Consider the following 22,891-nt stretch of genomic DNA (forward strand, 5'->3'; position numbering starts at 1 on the left):
TGGCCTCACTATCGCCACTAGCGGCAGAAAGTGTCAAATCTTTGTTAATTTCCTAAAGCTATGCTTTTCAACAACGCTTTATTGGATTCAGATTTTAAAATAAATTTGGAAATGAACAAAATGTTCATATTATTATCTGTTGCCTTTTAACGTATTCGAGAGAAGAGAAAGGGTTGATACAAGAGTCCACCTAGTGCGCACTGTTCGTCTTCGGAAATGGAGAGACAGATAGAGCCTGAAAGAGAAGACACGCCTTTGACGCGCCCGAAAAGGCGTGTCAAACAGCTAGCGGCGAGTGTGCAGATAGATAGCAGAAAAGTCATGATTTCGCGATTGCTGACATGGCGCTGATAACTTCAGGTAGCGCTGCGGCCTGGTATTGCGCAGTGTATTGTGTTTGAAGTGTGAAACAGGCGTGCAGGGTGCGCTTGTATCGTCTTTACGAGGCTTTATCTCTACATTTTATTGTCCGCTGCCTGCGCACGTTCCGCGCTATCTTCGTTCACTGACTGACGTCATCGCAAACTCGGATGAAACTCGGGCGAGCGCCAAACTCGGGCCTTCCGGCATAGCGCCCCAGTCCACGTTTTTAAAACTTGCTTGAGTTCTTTCCAGCCATTGCTCATGATCGAATAGTCCGATCTCGTATCGTCGGTAGCGATCAGTAAGTCCAATGCTGTATTTTCGTCGTTATTACACCGTGTCCGGGTTTGATAGCCGGTACCTGGTCGTGACGGGGATGGAAGATGTTCGGCTTTTCACACCTCAGTGGCCTCACCTACGCAGATTCTTGGTTCCAGTTTTGCCCACGAGTGGCCAAAACAAAATTTGTCATCAGTGCCGATAATACAAGTATATAGTTTGCTAGTAATAGCATTCATGAGCTTATCGACCAACGTAAATACAAAATGATAGCTCCGAAAGATTGGTGTACAGTTATTTAAACGCCAATAAACTAGAGTAACGCTATAGCTGTCATTATGAAGGCGACACCGTATAATGATAATGTTTTAAATTTACGACCTAAAGAATATACGACCTAATGAACTTGGCCTGCAGTCCCGAGCTCAGTGACCAAATGAGAGCGTCGGCATGTTCGTAGAAGACATGACGCGGCTCTACAACCGCGCTGATCCCTCCATGTCTGAAGTGAAATAGGTATGTCACCTTATGCGAGGAGTCAAACAGCAGCTTTTCGTCGTACTTGTGCGTGATCCTCCTAGTAATGTGGTCTACATTGCTCGGGAGGCAACAAGAATGTACTCGCCTTGCAGCAGAAGTTCGACCATTACGGCCGTCCGGCGACTATAACAGCTATGGGCGCCCACATGCCGCTGCCTGGCACCGAGAGTGAGGCCCTCCGTGAGCTTGTCAGGAGGATTGTGCGCGAAGACCTACAGAAGCGTCGCCTTGCCAAGAACTATCGGGTGTAAGAGCCATTTCGAATGTTGTTCGGGAAGAAGTCCGTCGAGCGGTGCATCTAATGTCCTGTCCCCAGCTGCCGGTTAAGCTTTATGTCTTGACGTACAGCGAAGCGTTCCGGAGCTCTGCGCCAGCACCACCGGTTCTTTACGGCCCTGCTCCTCCCGCATCGCATTAAAGGGACACTGAGGAGAGCTCTATCAATATTTTTTTATAGCAATATCCGATAGTTCGGCATCTGGTGGCTTTGTTGCCGCTCGGCCGGCAGCAAAAGATGCATTTATTTGGAAGAGATTTGGATTCGAAGTTGAAAAAGTTTTTCCCTCCGCTCTGATTCAAACTCGGGATTCTGCTATGACGACACAGTCCAAAGTGACGCGAACATGACGTAGCGCAGACTCCGTGATTGCTGGCGGCTTGCGGTGTGGTCTAGCAGCAGCCGAAATGAAAGCTACCGCCGGCTGCATTGAACGCATCTATCGGCCGTCGCTACCGTCGCTTTGTTTACATACGGCGTTTTACCAGTGTTGCGATGGGTCCCGTTCCCGACGTTCCCGAACCCGACAACGAAGTTCTCGCTAAGAACTCCGGCCTGCACTTCAGCGACCTCAGCCCAACAGAGCGTGCTATGCTTTTGAGGGCTGAAGCGGCTGGTGTGGCCGGATATCAAGAATCTCCAAGCGCCGAGGTAGCCGAGGAGCCGGCATTGTCGACAGCAAGTGCGGGAGCAGTCATGGCCGAGCCATCGTCACGACTGACGAGTCGAGACTGGTACGTACTGGCATATGGGAATTCTATAATAATAGTCCTCGTAGATCGTAGTGCTGCCCAGCGTTTTCGTACGTTCACTAAGCGAACACGCCGAGCGGTGTGTTTGCTAATATCGAGGCTCGTGCAACATTAGCGAGCCATAGGCGTTTTCCTCTTCCTAAACCAAAGCATGTAACTGCGATGTGCACGAAAGCGTTTAAAAGCCGGCAGCTGCTATACCGCCTACCGTCACGAGAAAGTGTGATAAATCCTCTTATTCATTTACTGGCTGAACGCTATGTAACATTTGCATTGCTACTGCAGATAAGCGTACAAAGTCAGGTTTTTTTTTTTGCGGTTGTTTCAGGTGCAGTTGTGGACACTGCCAAGTTCTCTGTAACTTTGAGGAGCTGGAGTGTGTATGCTGCCGCGAAATGGACCGCGCCGTCGCTGCTCAGCCGGAGCGCTGCATCACGGAGCACCCAGAATTCAGCCTGCTGTGCCTGAACATCGCCGTGCTCCGCGTTGCTTACTTCGAGCTACGCGCACAGCGGGAAGCTATGAGCGACGATATACACAAGTGAGGTTCTGTTCCCGTTTGATGCTGCGTTGGGCTGCGCATACCGTACAACTTAGCATTCCAGGGCATTCATCCCTGAATGTTCATATTTCACACTAAATCATAGTGTAGTTACATTTTTACGCGGAAGCGTTTCATGTTACATGAACTGCAAAAAAGTTAATTTCCAGTGCACTCCATTGCATATGAATAAGTCTTGCAGCATATTGAGTTTTACAACTATGGGACTTTATTCATCCTTGGGTGTTATCTATCATGCATACATGTGTGTATTTTCATCACAGTGTATGATTCACTCAGTGCTTTTGTTATTTATTCCCAGAAGGTACCGGTACACAGCGTACCGGCAGTTTGTTCGGTGGCTCTGGCATCGCCTGGGTAAAAAACATCGCCTCGTCTTGCCAGCCTGCGTTGTGGCGAAGATAAGGGCATCATTCCCGACAGACACACCAACAGGGTTTCGTTACTCTGAATATTAGGAGGCAAGTACAGACAATTTTTCAGGTTCTTGTTGTGTGGGCTATATTCTGTGCTCCTAAAGGTAAGAACAGAGAAACGTGGTTTTCCTTACATCTCAAGAGGGCTTCTTATTGGGTGGCTTGGTAGCTGTTCATTATTACAATTTAAAGGCACCAAAGCAACTACACATCAAACAATGGAATACAACGGGACAGAGCACGACTCACAGTTACTTTATTTCACGGTAAACACATGCATTTGTATCCTCAGTCATCAATTGCTCAAAGAACATATTCATGCATCAATCATCATCATCATCAGCCCGACTACGTCCACTACTGGAGAAAGGCCTCAGCCATAATTCTTCCATTAACCCTGGCTTGTGCCAATTGTGGTCACCCTATCCCTGCAAGCCTCTTAAACTCATCCACCCACCTAACTCTGTGCCGCCCCCTGCTGCACTTGCCTTCTCTTGAAATCCAGTTCAGTGCTCTTTGGGAACAGCGATTACCTTCTCTTCGCATTACGTGCCATGCTCTAGCCTATTTCTTCTTGATTTTGACTAGAATGTCATTAACCCACGTTTCTTCTCTGACCTACTCTGCCCTCTTCCTGTCCCCTAACGTTACACTTATCATTTTCCTTCCCGAAGCTTGCTGTGTTATCCTCAATTTAGGTTGAACCCTCTTCGTTAGCCTCCACATTTCTTCCCCATAGGTGAGTACCAGTAAGATACAGCTTTTGTATACTTTTCTCATGAGGGATATCGGTAAATTGCCATTCGGGATGCGAGACAGCCAAATGCGTTCCATTATTATATTATTATTATTATAATTTCTCTTATTATTATACTTATTTCAGCCTTGTGATGCGGATCGGTGGTCACTACATGCCCTAAGCAGACTAATTCCCTTACCACTTCCAGCACCTCACTACCAATTGTAAACTGCTGCTCCCTTGCAAGACTGTTGAACATTACTTTGGTTTTGTGCACGTTAATTTTTAGGGCCACCATTCTTTTCTGCCTGTCTAGCTCGTCAATCATGCTTTGCAGTTCATCTGCTGAGTGACTTAGTAAGGCAATGACATCAGCGAATCGCAGATTACTAACATATAAATACTAGCGCAAACCAGCACGGCACACGACGAAGAACAAGGACACACAAGTGCTGACTTCCAGCTGACGTTTAATGGGTGAAAAATGGGCTTAAATACTGATTAAAAACAACAAAAAGAAAGAGAATATCTTTGCTTGTCACTTCTTCAAGAAGCGCAACTCTGCATCTGACAAGGCGATTGAAGGCGTGCTGACACAATTATCTTGCAGCCCGGCTATTCAGCAGCCTATTTGATATTTGGGATCTGGGTACCCTCCGGGCATTGTGACTTCCGTGAGTCAACGCCTTCTGAAGGAAGTAAAACAATAAGCACGAGCCAGCAAAGGGATCGAAGAACCGCCGTGGAAACGAAGAGTGGTCGTTGTGCCGTATATACACAATGTGTCATCGCCTCACGCGTCAAGAAGATTGGTCACCATAGTGAAGTTGACGTCGTCTTTTCAGCCCCTATGAAATTAGGCTCTCTATGCACACATGTCAACAAAGGAGATGGCGAGCGTCGGTGGTGTAACACGGCACATCAGAACCTCTTCGTCGAATGTGTGGAAGGTGTGATGTACTCCATTTCCCTTTCATGCGGCAAGGTTTACGTCGGCCAGACAGGTTGTTGCCTGAATGAGCGGCTGAAAGAACATCGGTACAGGACCTTCGAGACAGGTACAGGCAATCTGGCGCTGCACCGCCGGAAATGCATCATCAAAGACCGAACTACAGGGAAAGAAGAGCAGTGCACTCTGGACTTGACCAGCTGTTCGGCAATCAGTAGCCACTCGGACCAGATAGTGCGGGAGATCAAGGAGGCGGCTGAGATAGCCGGGCTGCAAGATAATTGTGTTAGTGCGCCTTCAATCGCCTTGTCAGATGCGGAGTTGCTCTTCTTGAAGAAGTGACAAGCAAAGATATTCTCCTTCTTTTTGTTGTTTGTAATCAGTATTTAAGCCCATTTTTCACCCATTAAACGTCAGTTGGAAGTCAGTGCTTGTGTGTCCTCGTTCTTCGTTGTGTGTCCTGCTGGTTTGCGCTGGTATTTATATGTTATGCATCACCAACTAGCCCGCACCCTTACCCTACAGAGATTACTGACGTATTCTTCATTAACTCTTATTGCCAACTGTTCCCAATCCAGGCCTCTGAATAGCTCCTGTAAAGAGGTGGTGAATAGCATTGGCGAGATCGTGCCTTCCTGCCAGACACTCTTCCTTAATGGAATTTTATTGCTGATTTTATGTATGACTATGGTGCTATTGTATTCTTACATCTGGCAAGAAATCGCATGACAGCAAAGCATGGCTCAGAACAGCATGAAGGGAAAGGTCTGGTGTGCTTTGTTAAATTTCGGCCCTCTTTATTTTATTCATGCTCCCTGAGGTTTGCTCATTCACACAGTGCCCGGTTTATCCTATATAGCAAAAACCGTTCGTGCGCGCAATTTCATATGGTACCGCTATGGCGCACCTTATAAAAGGTCGCCCGCGCTTGGTTCCGCAGCCCCTTTTTCTTTTTTCCTTCTTTTTCAAACCAATATTAAAGGCCTTTGAGCTCCCTACAGGCTGAAAAGACAAGCGTACCCCATGCTTGCTAGCAAAGTTCTTCAAATTGTGGGCCAACTTGTGCACATACAGCGCCACTGCCAGTCTAACTCCTTCTTGGGGGACACCTGCCCCAACTCACTACTTTTCATTTTCTGCATGAGGCTTTTGGTAACCTCTTTCACAAGTGAATGAGGGAACCCAGCTAAAGCGAGCCTGTCGAATCGGTTTTCAAAGGTCAACTGCATCTTGTGAATGCATGGCTTCGTAAGTGGAGATTCAAGGCCAAGTGAAGGAATTCCTGTTTTTTACTCATTTTCATTGTGAGGAGTCGAATGGCAGATGCCCTTTTCTTTGAACACGCAGGATAACACCTGCACACCCAGTTCGTACAGAATTCAGTGTTCAGGTCTAAAAACATAACTATAAGAACAAAATTGCAAGACAAGCTTACAAGATGAAAATAAATATGAATTGCAAATAATACACATTACTTTACAATACTAACAAATATAGGTTGCCACAGAACGTCAGACAAAAAGCCAAAAAAGATGAAGGAGAAAAGAAAAATTATGGCCAATGTACAAGGTAAATTAGTGGTATTTAAAATTCTTCATTTATTATTGAATGATTTATGGTAGTGAAATACGCAAATTATTTGAATAGGTATATCCTAGCACTGTTTCATGGCACGAGATGCTGGAGATGAGTTGAAGGCTTTCCAATCCTTTTTCCACAGCCACTTCAGGGCAGCAGCCACTTCACGGCTTTGCAAAGCGTGCTTTGTGGGCTTCCACCAGGTCTGCCTTGGATGGCCTGGACGGCACATTTTTTGCATATGCTGGGCCAACATTTGGTTCAGTATGTTCCATGGCCTCTCTAAAGCTCGGGTACAAAAGACAGAGCTCGATGACCTTCGTGTGTAGGTTCCCTGCGTGCCCTGCAATAAACAAAGGCATTGGTCTGATTGACTTTACGTGCTTTTTTTTCCCACAGTGTGCGGAAACTAGAGACTGGGTAGTTCTGCCATGTAAAGGCTTTGAACAAGCAGCGGTTGCATCCTATGCACTTTTACACACAACCACAAACTACACAAGAATGTAATATGAAAATCACAGTGACTTGCCAAATGTTGGTGCTGTCGTCTGTGGCGTGACGAATGTGGCACCGTGCCTGGCTTTTGCGGTTTTTATGTGCCACATGAGTGTGCCATCGCTTCTCACTGCCTGGTCCCTGTCACCATTTTCATTTAAATGAAGAGCCGCAAGGAGTGTGCTAGGAAGGTAAATAAATATGACCCGACTTTTAGACATGTTGAAAAAAAATTTCCTTTTGCTTTATGTGCTGCACTGCTATGACAAGATGTATATATTCTGCATGTATCCTTATGCACACTCACCGAGCCCTCATGCCTTCATATGTAAATGCGGTTGACTTGGGGGCGAACCCATTCAAAACACTGTGGAACGCCTCCAGGCCATATGTTTGTACTTGTGGTGACAGCCGCTTAATGTCCTTCAGAAGCAGCGCAGATTTCACAATGGCTTCCACTTCCTTGTGTGGAAGGGAACCTGGAAAAAAAGCACACACAACATTTTGTGCTCTTATGCAACGGCACAAAAACATTCTGCATGTTGTAGTGCTATTTCTGTTGGAATGGCAAGGGGTAACAGTGGTATTATTTTCTGACTACTTTCGGTAGGCGCACAAGATCTCTACTGATGGACTAGTGTTGTTCTTTTAGAACAACACTAGTCCTGAGAAAGCTGAGTAGAGGTGTTAACTGCACTTACCAACACTGAGCCATGCAGAGCTGCTCAAAGGTCCATGCAGACACCTTACGTAGAGTTGGTTGTGCCCTTCGTGGATGTTGCTCACATGATTCACAAGACTCTGCCATGCTGCCGCAAGCAGCTCGCCATCCCCACCACAAGCACAAGCACACCAGTATAAGTTATTTACAATCGCTTGCTTCCAGTTTCCTATAGCACTGCAGCCAGATTTTTTTGAAGCGGCGACCAGTTTTTTCGTGATCCCTGAAAAATCATCAAAAAATTCTCTTTACTAGGAGTTTCAGCTGTATTTTTAGCAGCAGGATTCGTTCAGTAGGAAGAGCACAATGCTGAAAACTTGCCAAAAAAAAAGATGCTAGAATGAAAAGGAGCTCGTGCTGAATTTGAGTGAATCATGTATACGAGACAGTAAATGTACAAAGCACGTACAGCTTGTCAGTATTCTTCTCATAGCCAGTCACACATTCCTGCCACTGCTGTACGCTTCAGAGCTGTCCAGCCGAAGGAAATGCTCCCCTTTGTCACGAAATGGTAGTGAGTAGGTGGCTTTATGCGCATGGTGCGTGGCGTGTTTCTTTAGGGCTGCTGTAGAATAGTAGTTCATAGCTATTTTGGTGAGGGCAAGAAAAGGAAGTTTGTTGTTGGAAATGCATTGTTAGGCAAATGTTACCTTTCTTCTAACAGCGAAAAAAAGGTGATATTTCTCTATGCCTTTCTTGGTTTCAGAGACTGATGGCTTTTTATCATAAGTCCTAAGGAGCCCCTGATCTTCCCTTTTCTTGTCTCCACTCTGCATCTGTCACTGATGGAGATAGCTGTGCATAGGACAGTCAGTGTCAATACGAAGGTAACTATCATTGCAGCTATACAAAACATTTTTTTTCTAGCATAATGACTAATTTTCTTTTAAAAAGTGGCAGTGAAATATGTGGGGACAAAGGAGCCAGCTATTCCCATCTATTTTGTTTGCTTTTCTCCTAAATATAAGCTGTGGTAGAGCACTTTGTCCCAGTGGGTTTGTCTGGGAGTAATCACTTTCGTATTGATTCCAGCTGTAAATGAACGTTAGTGCTGGGAAACTACGTATTCAGTTTCGTTCACATTATAGATTCACTTAATTCATACCTAAAAGGCAATAGGAATGCTGAAGTAAATCTAGTATCCAGTAAGGCTTCTGTTGGGATAATTTGTGTGCTGTTGCTACTAAAAATTTCAAGGCACAAATGAGCAGTTTCAGTATCACAAGAAAAGTATGAGCAATTACAGTAGGATATTAGTAAATTTCACGTTACATGGCTCTACATCACATATTAACTTGAAGGTGAAAATCTCTCCATACCTTTTGCTACATGCCAAACGTCAAAGTAGTGCACTATTGACTGGCACTGCTGCATATGCTTCTTTATGCCTGGGTGCCTGTCCGTTGTCAACGACTTGATGTGGATTCCTACTTGTGAAAAGAAGGCAAGGCCTCGTATAAGGCCTTCCTTCTCCATGTGGCCACTTGCCTTCACTGTATCTGTCTGAAAAGCATAGGAGTTGATGTGACTGTAAACAGCTGCCATCACTGGGCTAAAGCCGCGAAAAAAAGGGGGGGAATAATAGAGTTAATGTAATATTCGTACACTGAATTTGCAATGCACTCTGAAAATATTTTATTTAGAATTCAATTCAGCTTTAATGCTCAGCTCCATAGCACCATCATAAATTCTACTTACTCTTCAGAGCAATGCATTTTGGCACTTACCTCTCCCACTTGCACTTGTTCAGTGTGCACTATTTTTCCCAAGCTGGGGTTCAGAAATGAATAGGTCAAGAATTTTGCACTGTAGCCAGGTGAGTCGCAGCGTCCATCACCACACAGTTCCACCTCACTGTCAGCTAGGGATGCCAGCAGTTTCTCTTGGTGCTCTTGCCAGACCTGTGGGAAATGCAATGTTCAGCTTCATTTTAAACTTTGTCCTATTGTTCTCCATGTGATAGCAGTAAAAGTAAGGCACTTTATTTCAGAGCACAGATCAAGTGCTCAGAATGTGCTCTGCCTGCCGCACCAGGCTGAGCTTATTCTCTTCATGAGAAGCCAGCCAGAGGTGACAGGAGAGAACTGGGCGTGAGAGGAGGGCACAGAAAGGGGACTAAAGAGTGACAGGACAGTAAAGAGACAGTGTGCAAGATCAGCATGGAGTTTAGGGTAGTTAGGTCAGGAGGCGCCAGAGCGGAAGAGGAACAATGAAGCATTGCTGATGTAATGAGTGTGATTTTTATGAAAGGCATGGGCCTGGGAACTAGAGAGACAGGAGTGTGGAGTGGGAAGAGCAGTGATAATTGGATGTAGGACTGGGAGATGGCATTCTTGGGCAGGAGGACTTCTCCACGGAACAGTGGGCTGGCCTAATGGATCGCTAAAGCTCGGTTGAAAGTCTCTCACGGCTAAACTATGTCAGTTCATTCTCTTCCACTTTTTTCAAGTTTTGCCTACCCTGACTTGTGCTGTTTGCTGTGAGGTGATGAACTGTTGCACTCATTGATATTCTACCCAACATCAACTGCAGCATAACCCAACTACCTTTCTGTTTTGTAAAAATTAGTTTGCCACAGCTGGGCACAGGGACTGTTATCAGCAATCTTAAAGAATGTCCCATCTTTGCCAAAAGTAGCAACGCTACGTGTACGGCTCTTTATGATATCAGGAGTCTTACCATCTAGAGGAGGATTGTGATGTAGCTGCACGCCACACAGGTTATCCTCACAGCCAGTGAGGGCTGGTAACAGCAGCTTCAGTGCTTTGACACTAGGTTACTTTTTGGTCAAATGTTTTAGGGGAATCCCCCAAGGTGAGGTAGATTTGTAAGAAGGGAGTAATTACTCATTCGTATCCACCCGAGCACAGCCATACGGCTTTTCTTTGCAGGCGCATGGCTGCCCTTGGGTGGATATCGATGAGTAATTCACGGCAGCCTTATTTCTTTTGATAAAGATGTCACACCACAGGGCTAGGAGTGCAGGAGCTTTTGTTCATGTAGACTTTTTCTGATGGGTTAACCCAGAGCAGTGCACCTTATCCTTTGCTGAACATGCAATGGATTGAAACAGTATTTGTACTGACAGTGAATGCGATGAAATTAAGTAGTAGACAGTATACAACTTTGACATCGCTTGGAACAACACTAATATCCGAAAGCAGTCATGCATTGTACTGCCATCTGTAAATTCCTGAAGGAAGGTTGGCTGTGGGATTTATGATTTATTAACCTTTCTTTCTGTTGCATATTTTAAATTAGGGGTTGTCTGCTGTGAAAGATGGTAGCTTGCACACTCACCATGTTCACCGCAGGGAGGAGGTATGCCTTCTGGTAATCAAAGAACATGTGTTCGCTGAGTGCCTTGATTTTCATTATCTGCATCAGTCTTAGAGTCTTTGTAGGGCTTGAACCAGAAAAAAGCAAGGCAGTGGCGAGATCAATGTTCCCCTTTGGCTTTCTTCCAACCAGTGGCTGGCTCGACCATGTGTGTATATGCCCATTGGGGCATTTTGTTTGTGCACTGATGCACGTCCCAGTGTAGCGCAGCCTCACTTTGCAGGCTCGGTAAAGGCAGGTAAGGCATATTTTCAGTAGTACCATGAGGCAGGTATGGGCAACAATGTAGTAGGTGCTCTCCTCTGTGTCTCCATTATCATCGCTGTCCCTGTAAAACGAGGTTATTTTGTCAAGTCTCAAGTTACGCAATGATGCGCTTTGTTCAACTATTTGTTTAGGCAGGATGGCATAGAATGATTGGTACTTTCAACATTGACAACTTGCCCGCAGAGCTCAGTTACAGCGCTGTATGTAACGTTATTTGGTTGTAAGGTTATTGAGAGCATTTTTTTCTCCTAATGCGACTACTTGGTCGTGACACATATCAATTTATCAGATGTGGTTCTAAAGTCAGGCAGCAGATTGTCTTTTCATTCATAATTTTCCAAGGGCACTTCGAAACCTGGATGAAGAATGAGAGGGAACACACACGGCATTGTGTGTGTGTTCCTTCTCGCTCCCTGCCCTGGTTCTGAAGCACTGTTGGAAAATTATGAAGGAACGCCAACTTGCCCATTCTCCCATTTTTTTTGTCTTCTCAGTCAATTTACTGCAGAACACAGAGAGGATTTTAAATGGTATATTCCTTCACAGGCAGTCTACTGTACTTACTCATCTTCCATTGCCTCGTCTAATGTCCATGTGGAGTCATTTGGCTCATACATGTCATCGTCATCACCTCTGACATGTACTGGTGACACTTAGGTGACACCAAAGGGCTGGACTCCTGTTGAACATCCAGACGGAGACGTTTCACAGGTGTTGATGTGAACTTTTGATAAGTGACCTGATCTGTTTGAACTGCCTGTTCTCTTGTCTCCTTGACCACAGTGTTCACCTGAACCGCTGAAACACACAAAAAAAAATTCAGAACTACACTGCTGCAGGTAAACACTGCCCAATATCTCTATAGCAGATGGCTCATAAATTGGTGTGGCAGTTCACACTGCTGCAAGATATTGGACTATCGGTACATATTAACGTAACGATTTAATTTTATTACTTCAAAATTATTTTTCTGCCTAAGCACCTGCCATAACAGAAGATATACCAGTAATTAAATATACTCACAGATAATTAGATATACTCACAGATATACCAGTAATTAAATTAGTGCAGGACAATAAATTACAGTATTTTAAACACCTTTTTATTTCACTTTTTAATTCACTAATTTAATGTGATGCATTGCCTGGAGCCAGTAATTTCGCATCATAATAATTAAGTAATTTTGAATTTAGTTCTTTTAAAGCGCTGCTCCTGTTTGTGCCGGCAAAGGAGGGCAATGTTTTCTACGCTCACTTTGAAACTGGTCAGATGTTTTAGGGGAATCTCCCAAGGTGGGGTAGATTTGTTATCAGGGAGCAATTACTCAACTGCATCCACCCAAGTACAGCCATATGGCTACAAAGCTGTAATTGCTTCCTTAATTGCAAATTTTAATTGCAGTTGTAATTGCAAATGAGCAATTGCTCCCTTACCACTTTTAAACTCCGTTGCACCCTGCGGTATTATGATTTAAGAAACTGAAATCTTTATAGGAGCTTTCACAGCACAGTGCACTGTCGGGGTTTAAAGTAACAGACCCCCGTCCTCTGCACCGGTTTTGGCACCAGGAATGCATCATCAGGTGGAGGCGGCACGGAATGCGGGGCGATTCGGAACTTGGAGGTGGGGTCAGTTACTTTTGCCCCCGATTTTACTTCTGTGTGTGAAAAAAATTCTTAAATTTAAGTAACTGCATTACTTTTGTGTGAAGTAATTGCAGTTTCATTACTCTTTGTGAACAGTAACTGGTAATAAACTCATATTTGCGTGATCTCGGGGGAGTAGTTATTAATATACTTAATTATCTTAACGAGAACAGAAAACTGGGCAAGTTGAAACGGATTCATCTTAAAGCAACGCAATACACAGGACGAGTGAAAGAAACAAGAGACGACACGAATTACCTTCCAGCTTTGCCATCTATGCCTACACATGTCCATGTACACATACAGTTACCCTGCTTTACCTCTACCACCCAGCCACTTCGTTCCTTCTTTCCTCAACTTTTGATCAGGCCAGTTGTTGAAATACAGAAACAGATCTGCTAGGTGCATAGGTGGTGTAGTATAGGTATGAATGCAACACAAGAGGCACACAACTGTATATTCTATACTTGTAATAATCTAAACAAAGTTCTAAACATTTTAGTTTTCACAGTAAAAGCCAGCATACATCCAGTGACATGCTTCAGCTCACCTGCATTTCGGCCAGGCAAACGAACCTGCACACCTCTGTCGTGCATGATGCCACGACTAGATGCTTGTACAGGTGTTCCCTGTGGAGCTTCTGTCTCCATTCCTGTTTTTCTGGCAGCAATTGGGGAGGCCTGAGATAGTTAAATAATAGTCTGTGATTTGGTTCTTCAGCTGCATTTCTGGCATATGCAATTTTCAGATGCAGAATATACGACTTGCAAAATGCAAGTGGATGCTTACCTCGGCAGGTTCTTTGGAAAGTATACTGACGTCGTCATCACTTTTATCAATGTAAGCCTGGAAACCACAGGAGGCTTGATGTAAAAATGCAGTATACTGTGCATTATGATAAGCTGACACACTGTTTAACAAGCACACATAGATAGTGATGCGTGGTAAAGCTTACCTCTTCATGTCCTCCAGAAGACTTGCCAGCTCCATCATCTATTGTCACCTTAACGTTGGCCTGGAAGCCCGAGTAGCCCAGATGTAAAAACACAGTAAAGTGTGCATTGTACCAGGTTAGCACGCAGCTTCACAAGAACACATGGATGTCACTGTCTGGTACAGCTTACCTCCTGTCCTTCGAAAGGTGTTCCAGCTCTTTCATCTGCTGTTGTGTCAACGTTGGCCTGAAAGCGAAATGAGCTCAGTTTTAAAAAACACATTAAACTGTGTGTGTCATTACAGATTTTATGAATGACAGGAACACTTCTACAGACAAAATTATTCCCTAGGTCAATCAACATAGATAAAAGGCAAGGAGCGTGAGGCTCGTTCAACGTGCAGACAAATTTTATAAGAGGCGAACTAAGCTTACAAGCCTGCTGACACCATCTGATTTCGCTGATAATGCAGTTGGCTCGGCAATCATGGCCAGAAATTTTAATTAAACTTTCCACCTCCACTCCTCACTGTGGGCCTTCGGGACCACAGAGAGGAGTCTTAATTCAGGCATAATTTTATCAAAGTGCGCATCGTGAAAAATGCTATATGAATGAAACAAATACAGTAGAGCCCACTTACAACGTCCTCGGTTATAACGAACGCCCGTTTATTACTTACTAGATTGGGGATAGCCATCATTCAAAATGTGTATTCGAGCAATGCCACTGCGTCTTAGATCAGTGAACGATCGTGACAGTACAACTTGGTTAGAGCGAACGAGAAGGTACCGCATGTTTGGCTTCGCAGTCGAAAAACGCGCGCTTCCCGCCAGCGCATGTAAATACCGAAAAGCGTTTTCTAGCTTCCGTGACACGCCCGCCCTCTTCTAAAACCACGTGTCGACCACAAAAAAATAAATAAAAAGTGAATTGAAATCGCCTTCCAAGCGCGCATCGACGCGCTGCAGTGTCACTTGATACTTATGCACCTGCGCCGGTTGCTCTAAGTGGAAACAAAAGTTGATATTTTCGGAAAATAAACGTCACCTTTGCATGACTTTGCATTTTTTCGCTGTGAAAGGGAAATGCCACTTACTATGAACTTCGGATACAATGAACGCGAGCCACGTGATCGTCAGCTATAAGTGGGCTCGACTGTACATACAGCAGCTATAGGAAAGCCAGCCGATAATCAAGTCATCGGAGTGCTGGTGTTTTGACGCTCGTTATTTTGCTTTCGGGCATAGAAGTGAGATATATACTCACAGAACTGCTGTCGTCGGGCTGCTGTTAGGGCTGTTGTCCACTCGTTGCCGGAAATATTGATGGAACCGCGCCTTGAGAGATTCTGCGGCGCTGCCTTGGAATCCCGAAAGACGTACTCAAGGATTGATCGATCATGTAGTCTTGGGGACGAAAATGCAGCGAACACACGTGCGCATACAGCGATACTCTGCCTTTCACCTTTCGTAGTGGCATAGCACGTAACCAAGTGGTCCGCCGTGGCTCATCTCTCGGCACTTTATGGTACACCACCCCACCGGCACTCCCCTGCTGTGATTCGGCACGGCTGTTGGGGCAACCTACGACATCGCATTGCCCGATCTTTTGCGGGGCAGCAGCCTCCATCTGCGCCGCCAGTACAGCGCTGAACTGCTGATCAAGAAGAGATCGACGGTGCAGTACGTCCGCGTACTCTGGCTGTGAGCGCGGGGAACACGGAGGCACGAAGTAGCGCGCACTGCTCCAGCGCCGAGTAAACTGCGGCACAGGTCAACAAATTGTTGCCGAGGCACTAGCTTTGTCCGAGGAGCACGGTTAGGTTAGGCGCCGGCGGGTCATTTCCCCTTTCCGCCGTGGCCAGCTGTTGCAAATTAAATACTGTCACCCCAGTGCGGGGAGTCGCGAGGGGCGAGGACAAGGTCGGCGCGTCGCGGGCATCGGAAGCTGTCCGAGGCTTTCGGGCCACTGGGAACAGTTGCATGGGGAAGCAGGCGGCGTCGAGGAGGTTTCCCACGGTTGCAAGGAGCCAGACGTTTTTGACACACACACACAAAAAAACAAAACAAAAAAAAACGGACGTGTGCTCAAAGGCGCTCGCAATTAAAGTTTGCGGCTTGAAAGTAATGCCGACGCAGGACGCTTCAACGGGTTACATGAAAGCGCCCTGCGTGTTTCCGGAGGTACGGGGTCCACTGGATCTGCCTCTGGCATCCACTTGCATGTACCTACCTTCATATATGTGTACTGTGAATGAATTAAACTCGCCGAGAGCATGAATAGAACAGCTCCGCCCAACCGCCGAAGCTATTGAATAGAGCCGCAAACAAACGAGTTGGAGGAGCGCGCCGAGTCACGGTTTCGGCAGTTTCCAAATCTTTTTTTTCTTAACTGCCTTGTAATAAACAATTTCCGGTAAGTAGTGCGAAGTTTACCGGCAAAACCGGTAACGTTTCGCCGGGCTGGCGTACGGAGACGCAAGGTGTTTTCTATACTGCTAATTGCCTTGTACGATCACCGTCCATCCTGTGCCATCGTAGTTTTTCATCGACCAGCCTTGATAGGCTCCTTCAAAAGTTAACTAGCACTTGGAGCGTCACTTGGAGTTTCTCTGCTGTTTCACGCTTGCAAATCGAGGCGCGTCAAAAACGAAACCGCGCGGGCACGCAAAGCGCGTTGACGCGAAGCGCAAAATACCGAAACTCACCTGGCCGCCTGTGGCGCCGCCAAGTATCGGTTTTCTTTGCTTCCAACATTCAGGTTGTCGTCTGTCTGTCCTCCTTGTGTGATAAAAGTGTACTATCAATTTCAAAACAGAACTTTCTTCAATATTCAACCGCTCAATCTTACTTTGTTAGCCTCAGTGATCCGTGGCCCTCTTGTCTTAGCGTTGCTAGAACCATTGCTCCTAGCAACACTGCTTTGGTCTATGACGTCATTACGCTTGTACTTGCGAGTTTGGCCTGTGGCGGCGATACCTGTATTTCGGTTCTTGCTGTTTTCTACCTTACAAAAGCTTTGTCGCCAGTAAGAGTGCTGTTTTTGTGATCAGGAGCTGGTATTCTCTCGATACAAGCCAACTTTAATTTCTCCTCAGTGTCCCTTTAACGCATGGACCAGAAACTTTCGCTTTAAAACCTAGCACTGCAGAATAAAAAAAAAAGAACGTGAGATCAAGCACGTGCGACTTTCATTGAAAACAGAAGGATTTTTTTCTCATAAATAAAGTAGCATGCGCAGGAGCACGTTTTGCACTCCTTCGCTGTATAGCGGCGTTCACATCAACTACTTTCTGTTCTCAGCTGCTTCGATAACGTGATAAACTAAGCTACGATAATAAAATGCGAAACAGGCACATTGTCCAATGACCACGGATGGTTACACCGTCAGGAGCGGAACAGATTAATTGTGTTCTCTCATGGAATAAAAAATTGGGCGAATAACATAACCTCGTAGATATTGATACATGCCATTGTAGAAGCAGAAGTAGCGCATGCAGTAGTAGAGGCAGAAGTTGGTTTCCTCGCGCTCGCGCGCATCGACCACTTAGGGACCGCCGCAGTTTTTCGTCTGGCTCCGGTGGTTCTCCATCGCGTTGCATGTTATAGTCTGATAGAGCAGGGCTGGACACTCTTCCTGACGTGGTCACTCTTTTCAGCGTCACTACAGACCTCACACCGGTTCACCAGTGACCCACCCGCCGTCAGAACGGGGAGTCGCCAGAGTTTAAGCCCGTTTCCCCGCCCACAAGGCCGACGCTGCCTCGATCACTCAGTCCAACTGTCATGAACACTGACACCAGGCCTCCGGCGCCGATCCAGCCTAGCCCGTCGAGTCCGACTGCCATGGCCCCTGACACCAGGCTCCTGGCGCCGATCCTTTGCCACCCACCGCGAACACCGCCATCTTTACAAGTTGACGTTTTCGAAGAAGCGAAGATTGCCTGGAGACCTTCGAGCATGTTACCCACTAAAGCGAATTGAGCGGCGAGCGCAAGCTCAATAACGTATACTTTGCTCTGGAAGAGTCTGCCCGGACGTGGTTTGAATACCACGAGGCGGCCCTTCCCAGGTGAGAGGCATTTGGCCGGAATCTCCTGGATACACTCCCCAACGCTGATTGCCGGGGGAAGGCTGAAGCTGCGCTGCACTCACGAAATCAGCGCACGAATGTAAGTGTGCGCATATTTATCGAAGACATGGTCGGTCTTTTGATGCGCGCCGACCACAAAAAGATAGAGTAGAAGTAGTTTCGTCATTCCATATGCGGGTTAAGCAAGAGCTATTCGTGGGTCTCGTGCCCAGGCCACCTCGCACTGTATCGGAATTTCTTATCGAGGCTACCACCATGCCCGCTACCATGTCTGGCTACCACCAGGCCCGCCAATATAATCCGCACGTCAAAAGAATGGTTCCCGAAGGATTTTCGTCGTACCTCGGCGGCTGTGCAGGCACCTTGAGTGAACTAATTGGCTCAGTTGTCCATCCGCGCCTGCGCCGCTGGCAGCGCTGGCCGAAGTCGTCAGGGGCGAGGTGCGATGGGTTGCGCAGGCACCTCCTGTCCCTGAAGCGCCGCGGTTCGATGACAGAACCACGTAAGCATCCGTTGTACGTCGCAGGGCTGGCTATGGTCTCATACCCCGACGGCTGCCGTGAGCGACAACGACATATTTCACGCAAACGCACCTGGCTATGGTATTAACCCGACATTTCTCGTGAGTAACCTCGCCTCACGTGACGCAACCGCACCTGCTACAGCTGAGCCACGCCCTCGAAAATCCGATTTGTGGCCTACACCGGACCGTAGGCCTCTCTGCTACCAGTGTGCGGAGCCCGGTCACCTCTACTGACAATGTCCATACCGCCAAGTGGGTCTTCGCGGTTTCCGTCCCGACGCACCTTGTCCTAAGAATGATGAACAACCGGAAGAGAATAGAGAACCCTGTCTATTCTGGAAGGCGCGAATCCCGTTCGCCTTCGACTCTCCGCTATCACGCTTGCAGACCCGGACACCAGAGCAGCTCTGCTGGCCGTCCTCGCCGAGTCCGCGTCGGAAAAGTAACACCAGCGGCCTCTGGAGGCAAGGCCGCTGGCGTCGGGATGTGTCGAGATCCTCCATCGCGACACCCTCGAGCCGACGATACGTAGACAGAGAGAGGCAGCGACGGTATCAGATATGCTGCATCCGATTTGCGTGTGACAAATGATGGCACTTAGATTAGTGCGCTACTTAGTGCGCTGCTCGATACCAGCGCTGATTATTCTGTTATGAGCCTTGCCTTTGCTGGAGAACTTAAAAAGGTTGTCACACCATGGACGGCGACCTCCATTCGCATCACTGGTTGGCGCCTAATTTCCCCGGTGGGCAAGTGCACGGCTAGAAGTGGAATTCGTGGCTTCACGTATGTTGGTGATTTTGTCGTGCTCCCCAAGTGTTCCAGGGACTTGATTCTGGGGAACGACTCTGCAGGCGAACGGTGCTGTGATTGACTATCAGGATGCGCGTGTCATGTTCTCGACTAAACAGGGCGTGGCCCGTTTTAGCTCCCGAGATCTCTGAAGCAACGCTCTGCACGTCGTCAAGACCAGCTCTGGCATGCCGTCAAAGAGGAATGGGAAGCCGTGCACCGACGTCCAGACCTAGTGGCGGCACTATATGACTCTATTCCAAGACGACTAAGTCAAGTCATCGCTGCAGACGGCAACTTTTCGTCTCACTAAGGTCACTCTGAAGAAGGGCAATGAGATATTTAATGTGCTTTCACAAATAAATTTCATCACTGACAAAATTTTTTGTGATTCGTCTTCCTAAGAATCTCTTCGGGACTGAACTATTGTAAAGAAATTATCGCTAAAGACTACGTATCGTAGACCCCAATTAAAAAAAATTTTCAGATGTTTCGCTGAACAAAATATCAAGCTTACTGCGAAGACAGTGCCAATACGACAGCTTCGAAAGAGAAGCAGCGCCCGCAGAGATGTTCGCGTGTCTGTTATCTCACTGGCGTGAAAAAGCGCCCGGAATGGTGGCTGCCGATGCGGCGTCTTCGACCGCGTTGCCTAAAATCCGGCCATGGTGGATGCAGGTGATTAGCAGTAACATCTAACACGAGGGCATTATAAAAGGACAACCAAAAACAAAACTCAGACTCGTTTCTTCACACAGCCGCGGTTTGACGTGCGGCTGTCCATCTGATCTGCCACAGCCCGATGTGCTCGATGAATAGGCGATGCGCGCTCCCCTTCGTCGGGACCGTCAACAGGAGAGCAGCTGAACGCAACACTAGATATTTATCAAGAGCGACAAGCCCCCACGCGAGAGCGAGAGCGAGGTTTGTCGTCACCCAGGGCACTATGGCTGCTAGCGAGCGGCGCAAGATAACAGCGCCCCTGTGCGGCCCCGCAGCCGCTCTGCTATCCTGAGAGGTGGTCCATTTTATTTTGTCTTTATTTCATTTCATTTTCTCACAACAGAGAAAAAATGAGCAGGAGCTAAAGGCTCCTGCTCGTGGCTAGGACAGTTTGTTGAAAGACACATATTGATACCGTTTGGTCAAGTAGCTCTCTAAGAGTTTGTGCGCATTCCCCCGTATTCCATACCTCTGCAGTTTACATAAAAGAATGTCATGATTAACGGAGTCAAATGCTTTACGAAGGTATAGAAATAAGCCTATTGTGTATAAACGATTTTCGATGTTCTTTATTATTTCTTCCTTAACGTTGAGTAGTGCGAGTTCACATGATTTGTTCTTCTGGAAACCGTACTGAGCATCGCTGATTATACTGTATTTATCTATGAAGCTTATTAATCTTAAATTTATGATAGCTTCGAACACTTTTGAAAAACTTGGAAGGACAGATATGGGCCTGAAGTTATTTACTGAGTTATCATTCCCACCTTTATGAATAGGATACACTCTAGCTATCTTAAGGCTTTCGGGAAATATTCCCGTATCAAGCATACAGTTGATAATGTGAGTTAAAACTGGTGAAATAATGTCGGATGCATGTTCGATGGGAACAGCTTTTATATCATCAAAACCAGAGGCAGAATCATTCTTTAGTTTATCAATAATTTTGCTGACTTGATGAGGAGAGGTAGGGGACAATATAAGCGAGTTTACCACGCTTTCACTTGGCGGGACAGTAGAAAGAGTATGCTGATGGAGACTGCAAACGTAATTTCCACAACTGATAAAATGTTCATTCAGCGCTACCAATGAATCTTTAACATTCAGACTATGATCATCTTGAGTAACACTCAATGTGTGTTCCTGCCAATTTTTACCAGTTAAGTTTCTCACTTCATGCCAAATTTTTCTGGGATCATTAAAAATACGCGTAAATAGTTCCTCATAGTATTTAAGTTTGGCCGTTTTTATTTCCGTATTAACCTTATTGCGAAATTTCTTGTACCGAACAAGTTCACTCGCATCGCGACTCTTTATAAATGAATGGATCATTTTATTCCTCTCTTGTATTTTCCTGTACAGTGTGACATTTATCCATGGTTTCCTTACTTTTTTCTGCTGGCTAGCCGTTGTTTGCACAGGGAAAGCTCTTTCGTAGCACGTAATAAAATAACTAAAAAATTTATTGTAAGCATCATTTGGGTTTGACTCATTTATTACCGATACCCAATTGACATTTTCAGTAAGGATGCGAAAATGTTCACTTGAATTTATGCGGCGGTAATAATAAACATCCCTTCTACTTATGCTGTTATGGTGCGGTATGAAGAAAAAAATTGGTAAATGGTCACTAATGTCTACAGACATAACACCGGCTGACGAGTTTGGGGGATCTACATTTGTGATACACAAGTCTATCAGAGTGGAACTATGCTGGGTGTTACGTGTGGGTATAGTGATAGCGTTTGAACATGCGTTAGAGTTTATTAAGAGGTTAAGCTGCCTTGGACACGTGTCGTCGATCAACATATCTATATTCATGTCACCCAGAATTGCAAACGATTTGCCGGAGTTTTTCAGATACGTCAACAGGTCCTCAAGGAAAGAAAAGAACTGGATTTTGCTCCCGCATGGCGGTCTGTACAACACTGCGGCTAAGGCACCGTTTAAGCGAAGTAGGAGGCATTCTACATTCTGATTTATCAGGGAAAATTCAGGGATGACTTCGTGTTTTATAGTCTTTCTTACATATGCTGGCACGCCACCACCACGGTTTATGGCTCTGTTTCTTACGTGGCATACATAATCTTTAACCTGCATGGCACTATCGCGTTCTGTTAGCCATGTCTCCGGAAAGAACAATATGTCAAAGCGAGATCTAGTGTGTAAAATTAAATCATGTATGCAGTCTTGTTTGTTTCTCATACTACGAGCGTTTATGTGTATCATAGAAAGAAACCTATTAAAGTCTGAGTAAGTCTGATTAAATGTTCTGTAATCATAATAGCAACACTGAAAGTTGTTTACAGAGTCCATTTTCCTTAGTCATCCATGCCGCTTGTGTTCAAGTCATCTAACCTGTCATAGTACGATAGTACGTTGACGTCGAGCATCGAACTTGGGACACCATTCTGCCGTACGCAAAGTTTGCGGACAACACTGCCCTGCAGGAAACAACCCGACTGACCCCCTTTCAGCCTGTCTTCCGTCGGCAGGTGACCACTCCGTTGGATACTACGTTGCCCGTCGACCTCGCCAGCGACTCTGACGTTGACCTCGGCGTAGACACTTTCGTTCAGTGTGCTGAAGAAGTGTGGCAACTGGCACGCCGGCGAATTGATCGTCAACAGGAGACTTACGCCGCTAGGTACAACTTCGGACGACGCTTCGTCAGTTACGCGCCCAGCGACTTTGTGTGGTTTTGGATACATATTCGTCGCCGCGGGTTTTCTGAAAAGTCCCTGCGCAGATACTTCGGCCCATACGAATTAGTGCGCCGCATCGGTAGTGTTACTTATGTAGCTGCTCCCGCCCCAGCGGTTTGCACATCGCGCCGGTCGCACCGAACTGAAGTCGTCCACATTGTTCGCACGAAGCCTTACCACGACAGGCTATCTGACTGA

At 46.2% G+C, this 22,891-nt stretch overlaps 2 protein-coding genes and 1 pseudogene across 2 annotated transcripts; 2 read left to right on the forward strand and 1 right to left on the reverse strand.

Annotated features, from left to right (window-relative positions):
• The first annotated feature begins 1,954 nt into the window (after nucleotides 1-1,954).
• LOC149324524 (uncharacterized) lies at nucleotides 1,955-3,380 on the forward strand. The gene is made up of 3 exons (XM_089565449.1): nucleotides 1,955-2,193; nucleotides 2,540-2,752; nucleotides 3,078-3,380. Exons 1-3 carry the CDS (start codon nucleotides 1,955-1,957, stop codon nucleotides 3,229-3,231), a joined length of 606 nt encoding a protein of 201 aa, XP_089421575.1. The 3' UTR covers nucleotides 3,232-3,380.
• Nucleotides 3,381-6,970: 3,590 nt separating this feature from the next.
• Nucleotides 6,971-17,705, reverse strand: LOC149324525 (uncharacterized). Its single transcript, XM_089565450.1, has 11 exons — nucleotides 17,607-17,705; nucleotides 14,048-14,104; nucleotides 13,879-13,938; nucleotides 13,474-13,603; nucleotides 11,916-12,075; nucleotides 10,972-11,338; nucleotides 9,399-9,572; nucleotides 8,991-9,174; nucleotides 7,652-7,894; nucleotides 7,258-7,429; nucleotides 6,971-7,133 (listed from the first exon to the last, which is right to left on the reverse strand). Exons 1-11 carry the CDS (start codon nucleotides 17,703-17,705, stop codon nucleotides 6,971-6,973), a joined length of 1,809 nt encoding a protein of 602 aa, XP_089421576.1.
• Nucleotides 17,706-18,205: 500 nt separating this feature from the next.
• Nucleotides 18,206-19,347, forward strand: LOC149324526 (uncharacterized; annotated as a pseudogene).
• Nucleotides 19,348-22,891: the final 3,544 nt, after the last annotated feature.

The sequence above is a fragment of the Amblyomma mixtum genome, unplaced genomic scaffold (genome assembly GCF_055824585.1).
Source record: "Amblyomma mixtum isolate Tamu unplaced genomic scaffold, ASM5582458v1 scaffold_26, whole genome shotgun sequence".
NCBI lineage: Eukaryota > Metazoa > Arthropoda > Arachnida > Ixodida > Ixodidae > Amblyomma > Amblyomma mixtum.